This window comes from Pseudorca crassidens, chromosome 12, assembly GCF_039906515.1.
Source record: "Pseudorca crassidens isolate mPseCra1 chromosome 12, mPseCra1.hap1, whole genome shotgun sequence".
NCBI classification, from domain to species: domain Eukaryota; kingdom Metazoa; phylum Chordata; class Mammalia; order Artiodactyla; family Delphinidae; genus Pseudorca; species Pseudorca crassidens.
The window spans coordinates 71,204,726-71,215,984 of record NC_090307.1 but is presented as its reverse complement, the minus strand read 5'-3'; the positions used below and the strand labels follow the sequence as shown (position 1 = coordinate 71,215,984).

Below are 11,259 nucleotides of genomic sequence, written 5' to 3'. Positions count from 1 at the left end.
GGATGGGGTACCTTTTCTGTACCACCTCCCAGCTCTGGAAGGGCTGAGGGCCACCTTCCACCTGACTGCTCCTTCATCGTCCCCTGTGAGACAGACCCTCAGCCCTCTGGAATTGTCACGGCTTGGTGGAGGAGACAACCATTCCTCCAACCGGCAAGACACACCAGCCTGAAGCTGGAGTCCCACCCTGCCCTCCCCAGGGCCAACACACACCCCAGTGTTGCAGCCCCATCCGTGTCACATGATTCCCCCCTCGCCAACAATACACCAGTCCGTGGTCCTTAAAACTTTATATTCTAACAAATAAGCTGTTGACCCTTGAACAATGAGGGGTTTTGGGATGCTGACCTGTCCTCAGCCGAAAATCCGCATATAATTTACAGTCGGTTTTCTTTATATGTGTTTCCTCCATATCTGCGGCTCTGCATCCATGGATTCTACCAGTTCTGATCGTGTAGCTCTGTAGTGTTTACTATTGAAAAAAATCTGCATATAAGTGGACCCACACACATCAAACTCACATTGTTCATGGGTCAACTGTATAAAGAAAACTTTAGGGACTTCCCTGGTGGTCCAGTGCCTAAGGCTCTGCACTCCCAATGCAGGGGGCCCGGGTTCAATCCCTGGTCAGGGAACTAGATCCCACATGCTGCATCTAAGAGTTCACATGGTGCAACTAAGAACCCATGTGCCACAACTAAGATCCAGTGAAGCCAAAATAAATAAATAATATTTTAGAAAAAGAAAACTTTAGAAACTGAAGGGAAGAAATTCAACAAAATTTCTGCCAAATTAGGGTCCATTGTATGTTCGGATGAATAAGGTGAACTCTTTTTCATCCTTCAAAATCCTACCTGGGCATGACCTGCTGGAGGAAGCCTTACCTATGCCTCTTACATGGGGTTCATGGATCTCTCAGAGTGACATTCATCCCTTGTACCACCATGGGTTATTGGGCATATCCCCCTCACAGTTACCTGTCAATTTACTCGTCTTGTTTATCTCCTCCCTACCACAGTTCCCCCCCCCCCCCGCAGACTAAGGCTCTGCAATGACCTAAGTCTGAGTCTACAGTTGCCAGAGTGAAGTTGCTGCCCAAAGAGTGGCCCATAGGACAGCCAGAGCTTTTATAGGGCCTGTGAGCTAGTGCTCATAGTAACCTTCAAGCTAGATGTGATTTGCTCCATTGTAGACAAGAAAATGGAGGTGGGTTAAACCACTTGCCCACAGCCCACAGCTGTAAGCCGAGGAAGCAGCATCCAACACAGAACAGCCCACCTCCAAAACACTGTCAGCTGCGCCGTGAGCTGATCATGGCATGCCGTTAACAGTTTATGCATATAGAGCCCTCCCACGGGCTGCGTCCACACAAACCGTCTCCTATAACGACTCCATGAGTTACTCATTTCACAGATGAGGAAAAGCAGGAGCTGAGAGCCTACGAAACTTGCAAGAGGTAACAAGGCTTACTGGGATCTGAACGCTGGGACCCAAAAGAATAACCATCACACAGCACAGCCATCTGGATGGCTTCCCCCCCTTGCCCCTCCCCTCCCTCCTGCACCAGTGGTTCTCAGCCCCAGGGGTCATGTCCTGCACAGGACATCGGGCAATGTTTGGAGACATTTGGGGTTGTCCCAGGGAAGGGGGAGGAGAAGAGATGTTACTGGCATCTAGTGGGTAGAGACCAGGGATGCTGCTAAACATCCTGCAGTGCACAAGGCAGCGGCCCCTCCCCCACTACAAAGACTTATGCAGCCCAAAGATCAATAGTGCAAACTAGAGAAATTCTGAGATGACCCAATTTAGAACAGCATCAACACACACGTGCGTGCGCGCGCGCACACACACACACACACACACACACACACACTACATCATCCAGACCCCCATGGAATTTGAAGAGACCCATGGAAGAAGGGGAGGGGGTGGAGAAAAAAATGAAGCAAGCCCCGCCCACAAATGTACCACAGTCACCATTAACGTCATATTTATTGTTATTTAGCTGCTCAGGAAAACATATACAGGTATATACAATATGCATGAATACAGAAGACTGCACTTTACATATTTTTTTTAAAAAAGAAAGAAAAAAATAACACTCAATTTCATGAGCTATTGTCACAGTCTTCCAACCAAGCATTTCAGAAATGAATTTCTTTTAAGAGTCAAAAAGATTACAGGATTGCCTAACACACAGCAGAGTTAAGTTTTCATATTTTACATGTGCAATAACGTTTTCATATTCTTTCCCGAAGAGTTTTGCTATGCAGTACCGATTACCAGTGTTTGTGGAGTCTCGTGGGTTGGGTGTGTTTTTAATCTGCTTTTATTCTTTCCATTAAACCAAATTTAATGAAATAACATCCTTTTGCTTAAGGCTATTTTTAAAGCTGTTCAATTCTGGGGTCGTGGGGAGCGAGAAAGTTTAAAACTTCAGGGGTTTCCGTTGCTAGGACCATGAGACGATGGCCATGTGCTGATGGACTCAACACAGGGCAAGTCAAAGACAGAAGTCAAGACACTTGGCTCCCCGGCCTTAAGCAATTAAGGAGAAATCATGCCTGTTTAAGAAATAAAAGGATGAAGCTCTCCAACAGCTGTACGTCGTGGAATCAGAGGGGTCGTGGAGTTTCGCTCAGACTATGGCTGGCTCTCCTGCAGCCCGTGGCGGCGGGGTGGGGGGGTGCTTTTCCTCACCTTTTCTCTCCTTTGGTGGCAGAACCCGGGGCTGAGTCAGCTCCCACTTTCTTCTCACTGATCAGTTCACATCACCTGTTTCTGCCTGCCCTCTGTGGGGGCCGGGGTCAACCCTGGTCAGACTGCCGGTGTAAGAACCTCGGACCGTCCAGACTCAGACCCGAGCCGAAAAAGCCAGCCCAAGGAAAGACAGGAGCGGGGAATGGAAAGAGGCAGATTTTTCTGTACGCTCTTCTCCCTTTGCTGAAAAGTTCTTTGAAATAAACAATGTGAGTGTTGTACGGTGAGCCCAAAGCCTTCAGGTCACTTGCTAAAAAAAGCCGGGTCTGCAAACTCTGGGGACGTGGGGCGGGGGGAGGATGGAGGGGGCGCAAGGCTCAAAATGCCACATTTAGCAAGATGCTTGTTCACAGAAACTGAAATCGACTACAAGAGTTACTGATTTGGGTGAAGTGATATCAGTCACTTCTTGTCTGGCCCACCCTGGAATCTGGGTGCCTCCCACCACCCCCATGAGTCACACAAGCCCTTGGGAGTCATCAACAGCACCCAAAGGTGCCCCCCCCCCAACACTGGGCCTCCACTGACCACCGCCCTGGGAGGACCAGGTGACAGGCCTCAGATGGATCCAGGAGCCCTGCTTTCTGCTGCCCTGCTCACCCAGCTGCTCCCACACCTCCGCTCAAAGAAGTTATTCCTTCATGAGATGCACAGGACGTGGCCCTGGTTTTGCAACAGGCTGAGATTAAATAAAAAGGGGAAGGGAGGATTCCTGGGTTTAAAAAAAGGCCCAAGAATCAAAGTCACTAGTTCCGGTTCCTTTCTCCCTCCTCTAGCCCTCAGGAGTCTGCAAACCCCTGCAGAGAATACACACAGGCTTGGAGGAGGGGGGCTTGGTAGGCAGAGCCTGGGGGCTCCTTCACTCAACAAGCCCCTCGAAAAGTGCCGGCGAAAGCCTGGTCCTTCCCAGGGATGGGGGGCCGCCCAGGTTGGAGATGGAACGGAAGAAGTGGGGGAGATAACCCAGTCCTGTTCCTTCTTCCCCCAATGCCTGGCTGGGAACAGATGTCAGGAAAGGTCAGGGCTAAGAATTGATCCTCAACTCCAGCACCCAAGACCCAGCTGACCTGGCCGTAGCAGAGCCGGGAGCCTGCAGCCTCTAGGGGCTCTGCAAGCTGGACAGGCACCATCCCCACGCGGACGAGGGCTGCTCGGCACAGCGTGAAAATTCAGAGCCTGGGCGTTTGTACAGAGGCCCAGAAAAGGAGAGAAAACACCACTGTTGAACATTCCAGCTCCTTCCCACAGAGCGGACTGGATACGTCATCACCTCCATGGCAGTGAAAGGCAGCTTCCAGCAGAAGAGAGAACGGAGCTGAAGGCTGAGGGTGTGTTTGTGGGAACGAAAATATATCTCTCTATTTTCTTAGGGAACAGACAAAACAAAATCCCAGGCGGAATACCTAAGGGGGGCATTAATTGTTTGGCTCCAGCCTGACTGATGACAGTTGGGTGTCAATATATAATATTGTGATGACAATTTGACTCTCACCCGGCAATATTCCAGAACTACTAGTCTCCAGGATTTCCATTTTAATAAGCAGTGAACAAAGCAAAAAGGAAAAAAAAAAAAAAAAACAGGCAGTGGGGAGGGAGGTGGGGAGGAACAAGACTAAAAGAGAATAAAAAAGGAAAGCAACTCTTGTCTTATTATGAAATAACAATACTTGGACATACAGCAGCACGAAAATAAAACAAGGAAAGAGGTCATCTAAAAAACGTATGCCAAGATTACAGAAAAATGGGAATTATCTAGCAGGAAAAAGGCTTCAGCAAAAGTTTGCTAACTGCAGAAGGGTTAACACTGGTAACATACCGTGGCAGACAAATTTCTTTTTTAAAAAAATTTTTTGAGGTTTTTTTTTTTTTCCCTTTAAATTAACCCTTTCCGGTCCATATGCCACTAAGCAGGTACCAACCTAGAAAAAAAATCATCCACTCAGCAATAGTGGCCCTTTCAAATTAACAGGGCGGGTAGGGGTGGGGTCAGGTGGAGGGGGGAGAGGGGAGAAAAGGGGGAGGGAAGGGCCTGGTTGGGGAGGGGGTATTTCTTGTCAATTCAAGTTAGGGCGGCCACGAATGTCCCGAATCTGTTGGAAATGTCGGAGTGCAGGGACCGCCAGGTGGGCACGGAGGCTCGGGCCTTGGCATCGCCCACGTCGTCTGTGCAGTGGACAGACAGGCACTGCAAGTGGCTGCCGGGCTGGGTTGCCGAGGCCTTGTTCGGAGGGAGGTCGTGGGCTGCAGAGAAAGGAGGAAGAGAGGACGTTAGCTGTGTGCTTGACTCTGCAGGAGGCCCTAATGGGGGTAAAGTGGCAGAAGCAGAAGAGAGGCCATGTCCAGGCCCTCTTTTCATGCCTAAAGATGGTCTAAGGAGATCTAAAGATGTTTGGTTCGAATCCTCCTGCTGTCACCTCTGACTTGGGCTGTGAGACCTTAGCTAAGGGAAGACCTCCTGTTGGGTTTGTTTTTCCCCTCCCCCTTGGGAAATAGGAGAGTTAGGCCGGATAAACTCAGGGTTTGCCCATCTCTGATGGACTAGAGTTCCCAAAAGATTAACTGGACCTGAAGTTAGTTGGGAAGGCTTCCTGGAAGAGACACATCCAAACTGGGCACTGAAGGATGTGTAGGAGTTCATCAGATGCAGTGAAACGGAGGAGGGGAGGATTGTCCAGGTCTCGAATACAGCCCATTCTCTTGTCATCCTCCAGACAGACATTTGCTAAGGGCCTGCTACGTGCTGGTAACTTCCTTACACAGTGCCAAACTGCTCAGAGCCACAGAGACTAAGAGTGTGGACTCCCCAACCACACCAGTGCCCTTTGCCCCTCCCCAGCTGCTGCATGAAAGGAATTTAGGTGATAAGGGTGAGGGAGTCTATTCCTCTCCTACACCCTCAATGAAAATCCCCTAAATTTCCTTCTCATTCAGTCACACAGCACCAGAAACAGCACAGACCATAATAATGTTTGGATTAGACTCACTTGACAGAAAAGAAATTTGACAACCATTCACACCTTAGCACGAATTATATTAGAAGAGAACAAGGAATCGGGAGTCCTGAGGCAGGGAAGGAATGGAGCAGTCATTTCAGAGGACTTCTAATTTACTGCTGCCCAGTGACCAATAGTTCTGTTCTGAGGCCTACTGAATCATGATTATTCTCATTATTCCTTTTTCGGGGCCTGACTCTCAGAGAGGCAAGGTGACCTGCCCAAGGTCACACAGCCAGGATGGGACAGAGCTGGGTTTGAAGATGGGCTGATGGTGAACTTCTGACTCAGCAGAAATGAGAAAAGCTGGAATTGGCGGTGGGGGCTCAGCTCCGGCCGAGGGAGCACACCCAGATACTGACCTCCATGACTGGCCCGCCCTCCTCAGCACACTGTGCAGGCCCAGCCAGGGCCTGGTGCCAAGCAGGAGTCACCCCGCCCATCCCGCCCTCTGGGATCCGCCTTGAGGCTTCCCCCAAGAGCTGAGCCATGGCCTGCAGAGAAAATCCTCTCAGAGGGATGGGCCCAGGCAACCAAGGCCAGGTGTGACTAACTGGGTTTGGGGTCCCCACCCTGGAGCCCCAGAGACACCCAGCTTTGGGACCTGCATTCTTGGGAGGAGCTGGGGCTGGGAGGGAAGATTCTCTCCTTTGCCTCTTCCTTCCTTCATTCAATTAATAAGCTGAGTCCCTACTGTGTGCCAGGCGTGGTGTAAGCCTGCAGATTCCAGCAGGAAACAAGGCACAGTCTTCCTCCTCCTCCTGCATCTGACGGTGAAGCTGGGAGACAGTATCGTAGCACAGTCATCTTAGAGTCACAGACTGCGGCTTGAATCCAAGCCCCACCACTGGGTGGATGGGATCCAACAATCTCCCTCTCTGAGCCTCAGTTCTATTCACTGGCAAAGTGGGGGTGATGCTGAATCCCTTGGGGTCTTGTAACAGATGTCCTGGCATACAGAGACAACCCCAGACAGGGCTGCTGGGACTGTCATTCATGTCTGAGGTAGGGGAGGGGAGTCAGGAGGTGAGGGGTCCTTGCAACCATCTAGAAGCCTCCAAGCCTTGTCCCTTCCTTGAGACTGGCCAGCTGGGCATGTTCCTGCCCATAAAGCTGGAGTCTTTGTACCCATTTCATGGATGGGGAAGCTGAGGTTCTGAGCCTGAGGTTCCCAAGCTGGTTAGAGGTGGTGGAGCTGGGATGCTGTGACCCCAGCTAGCTAGAGATACCAGACTCAGGGTCCCCTCACCCACAGTGGGCCCTGGACTCCAGCCATGCTGATGTACAGCCCTCACACCTCTGCTCCTGAGCCCACGCTTGCCTTGCTCCCAGTGACACCCTGCTGCTTAACACCTGCAAAAGGAATTTTGTTCTGAACATTGCGAGATCTAGATTGGGGGAAGGAGTAGCATCTGTCAGAGAGAGAGAGAGAGATTCTGAAAGGAGTTCCTTATTTCACTTTACACACATTATTTCAAGGAGCCAACGCAACAACGCTTGTGCCCATTTTACAGGTAGGAAACCGAGGGCCCTTGCCAAAGTTTGCAAGAGCTAAACAAAGACAAGACCCACACGTGAGCTCCTGACACCCGGCTCCCTTGCTCTGTGGCTGAAGCACCAGGAAGGTAGACACTGGAGGACTAAGACACTCATGGGAGCTGGGTTTGCTCAGCAGCGGCTCCAGACTGCTCCAAATGGCCACATTTCCTAAAGATGTTTTATTCCCAAGTTACAGACGACTCAAACGCATGCCGCGCGCCAAAACCACAGACAGCTGCTCTTCTTACTTGGGGTGGATTTAATGAGGGCATCGCAGGCACACAGTTGGACACTTCCGTGTATTACCTATTTCCATCCCCCAGCAAGCCCGGCAGCTGGGTGACCCTTCTCCCCACTTTAGAGAGGGCACCTGGGGCTCAGAGAGGGTGAGGGCCTTGCCCCACATCACAGAGCATGGGCACAGGATTCCCCAGCCTCTGCCTGGAACAAACAAGCGAGTCTGGTATCCATGGGGAATGTTTTTAGGAGAGAATATGACTCTTCAGTTCTTGACAACCCAAGCATGACCAAACTTATCCTCCCGCAGGATTCATTCCAGCTGGGGGAACCCAACACACCCTAGGACTGCGGCTCCCCTGGGCTGCCGAGTGGCTGCCGATAAATCAGTCCCACGGGAGCCGCCTCAAGTCAGCGCCTGCCCCGACCTGGCCCAGGAGAGGCCCTCCATCCCCACTGCTCAGGGCAGCAGGCATGCCGGCCCCCACACCAGGACCCAGAGATAAAACCGCCCCCTCGCCCAGCTCCCAGGGCTGGGGAGACCCTGGAGGTACTCAGCGCCCGGAACTGGCAGACACCACAGAACCTGAAGGGTGTTGTCCTGTTTTCCACTGTTGGCTGTCAGCCTCCCCTATCAGACTGTGGCTGTGTGGGGGAGGGGCAGATTTGACCTGTTCAGCTCAGCTGGGGCCTGTGCATTGACTGTGAAGGGCTGCTCAGCCCTATTTGACAGATGGGAAGACTGAGACCCCAAGGGACAGGGAGCTGCCCAAGGGTCACCCGAGGCCAGGTCACCAGCTTTGGGACCGGCCCTCTCCTGTTAGCCCAGGATTCCTCGCAGGTCAGGCCGAGGTGGAATCCCGGGTCCCCCAACCTCGGCAGCTGGCCCCCATTTCCTCATCTGTAACTTGGGGATGGCGATTCCCATGGGCCTGGCTCAAGGCAGCTGGGGGAGACCATACAAGAGAAAGAGCCGATGACGCCCTGCCTGTGGGTGGTCAGTTCCTGAGGCAGGGGTGACATTGACTCAAAATGTATAACCATGAGGTGCCTCACCCCGGGCAGCACAGGAGCTGAGATGAGAGGCTTCCTGGCATGCCTGCCCAGCAAGCAAGGACCATGGGACTGTTTTTAAGGTCATCCCCCTACTGGCCAGAACAGACCACCTGAGTCCCCACGCACAGGGGCAGGGCCTGGAGCTGGGATACCTCGCTCTCACTCCCCACAGAGTCCCTCCCCGCCCTTTCTCCACGTGCACAAGCCCTGGCTGACCCATCCAGCCCCTTCCCAGAACCCCCTCGCTGAACGCTGCAGACTTGGTATCACGCTATCCAGGTACCGGCTGCTTTGGGCTCACCCTGCCACCAACATGAGACCACATCAGATTTTGTCTTCAGCGCTTCCCTATCCACAAAGGGGATAGTAAATTCCACAAAGGAAAGGAAAGAACCTTGAGCCAGTGCCCAAAAAGTGACCGCGTGGATAACGGATGGAATTCCACCCCTCCTACGGGTTCCACAATGATCATGCCTACCGTCTGGGGAGCACGGACTCCCGTGCATCACTTCAGCTCTCAGAACCTCAGTCCTAGGAAATGGGGGAAATAATAGGACTGGCCGTCATGGAGGCAGTTACGAGGATTAAGTGAAATGATCCATGTAAAGTGCTTAGCACACAGTGCACTCCCACCAGCACCAAGAGGACTGCCTTGTGTGGTTGTCGACCAGCCTGCAGGGACCAGCGGGGCTGGGACTGCCTTGTGCGGTGTCGACCAGCCTGCAGGGACCAGCGGGGCTGGGACGGCTGGCTGGAGTGCTAACTGGGACGGCTGATTGACCCTTTGGCTGGCCACGGCTGAGGTAAAGGGAGAAGGGAAAAGATGTGCATGTCTTTACCTGGGGACATCTCATTGTTAATTTCATTTCTGGAGGTGCCGCCCATGGAGGGGGCTGAGTTTTTTTTAAAGTCAGCAAAACAGGCCTTGTCACTGCCTTGCCCTGCACTCAGTATCCCCGGGAATGGGTTCCAGTTTGGGTGGGCCACATGCTCAGGCATCGTCAGCTCCAGGGGGGGAGGGGGTTGGGGTAGCTGCCGCCCCCCACTCCAGCAGCTGAAGTGCTGCCTTGGTGGTACGCACAGCCACCACTCTGTCCCCAAACCCTCAGAAAGGGGACTTCTGCCGGGCCACCTCCTGTCCCTCTGCCCCCCAGAGGGAAGGCCAGATTATGGGGGTCAAATGTGGGCTCCAAGTTGCACCCAGGTCAGGGGCTCCCTGGGTGCTAATCCAGGGTATAACCTAAGCAAGGTGTTAACCTGGGCTGTAAAATGGGAACCTACTTCATGGGCTTGGAGGACGATGAAGTGAGATCACATGGGTGAAAACTTCAGCACACGATGAGCCTTCAGAAGAGGTTAGCCGCTCTCAGGATTCTTATAGTTACTATACTTCAACAGCCCAGGGCTTTGGAGGCAGACAGAGCTAATACTGCCACACATCCGCCTTGTGCGTGGGGCAGTTTCTTCATTTCCTTGGGTGCCAGGGGCCTGCCCCACCCCCTGCCCTCCGAGGCTGGGAGGCCCCCCGGGGTGCGATCCCAGGCAGAGAGGAATTAGAATTCCCTGAGTATTTTTAACCTGAAGCTTATGTAAGGAGCAGTGTGGGCCCCAGAACACAATAGCGAATGACTCTCACAGGCTCACCCTCGCCAGATTCCGACAAAGGGAAATGTATTTTGGTTTTTCCTTTATTTGGACCTGGCAGGGGGTGTGGGGGGGAAGACGCTGGTGTCTGTGACAGCTGCCACTCAGCTGGGGGCTGGGCCACTGGGCCTGGAAGCAGAGGCAGGCCGGCCGGCCTGGAAACCACAGGGCTGAGCCACCTGTTCTCGGCACCTCTGTCCTGCAGCCCGGGAGTCCCTTAGGGCCCCCAGACACATCCATGTCCCCCCAGAAGCTCCTAGCTCCTAGCCTCCATCTCCAGGAAAGGCCGGGCCATCACACCCAGGCTGGCTCTGGGCATCACGCTTCCCCAAGCCTAGAGTCGAGCACCAGGGAGGGGAGAGCCTGCCTCCAAAATTCATCCACTGCTCTCCCGCCCCGTTGCCCCTACCCTGGTCCAGGCCCCCACTCCCGCCTGCAGCAACAACCTTGCTGCTCTCTCTGCTGCTACGCTGACCCACACGCCCATCTTCCACTGTGAGCCGGGTGAGAAACTCTGAAGCACCAACCAGAGCAGGCCCCTCTCCTGCTTAAAACTTCCATGGCTCCCCAGTGCCCCCAAGATAAAGTCTCCAGCTTCCCATGACGTGGCCTGCTTCCATCTTGGGCCTCCAGCCTCACCTCTCAGCTATACCGTCTCTCAAAGTATATCGAGATCCTTCCCACCTCCTGATGTTTCTTCCGCCTAGAACACACTCCTCACCTCTGCTGACTCCTACCATCTATCTACCTGGCTGTCAGCCTCATGGTGATGTTTCTCCAACACCCCCCGCTTGCAAATGGCACCCCACCACCAGCCACCATAATAGTAATGATGCCACCAGCGACGGCCTCACTGGCTACAGGGAAGTGCTGACACATCTCCCCGGGCAGAGGGGGAATCCTGAGTTCCGAACCCCTTAGCAACAGGCCACCAAAGATGGAAGACATCATGGGGAGACTTTGGAGTCAGATGACCGAAGCCTGTAACTTGGTCCCTGGCACTTTTCCCAGCAGGGCGAATTTGGGCAAG

General features: G+C 53.1%; 1 protein-coding gene across 1 annotated transcript in view; it reads right to left on the bottom strand.

Moving 5' to 3' along the window:
- Positions 1–1,973: 1,973 nt before the first annotated feature.
- MN1 (MN1 proto-oncogene, transcriptional regulator) overlaps positions 1,974–11,259 on the bottom strand; it is a 47,186-nt gene continuing 37,900 nt past the window's right edge. Inside the window, exon 2 of the mRNA XM_067700384.1 lies at positions 1,974–5,001. Coding sequence (XP_067556485.1) covers positions 4,820–5,001 — 182 coding nt within the window. The 3' untranslated portion in view covers positions 1,974–4,819. The remainder of the gene's footprint in view (positions 5,002–11,259) is intronic.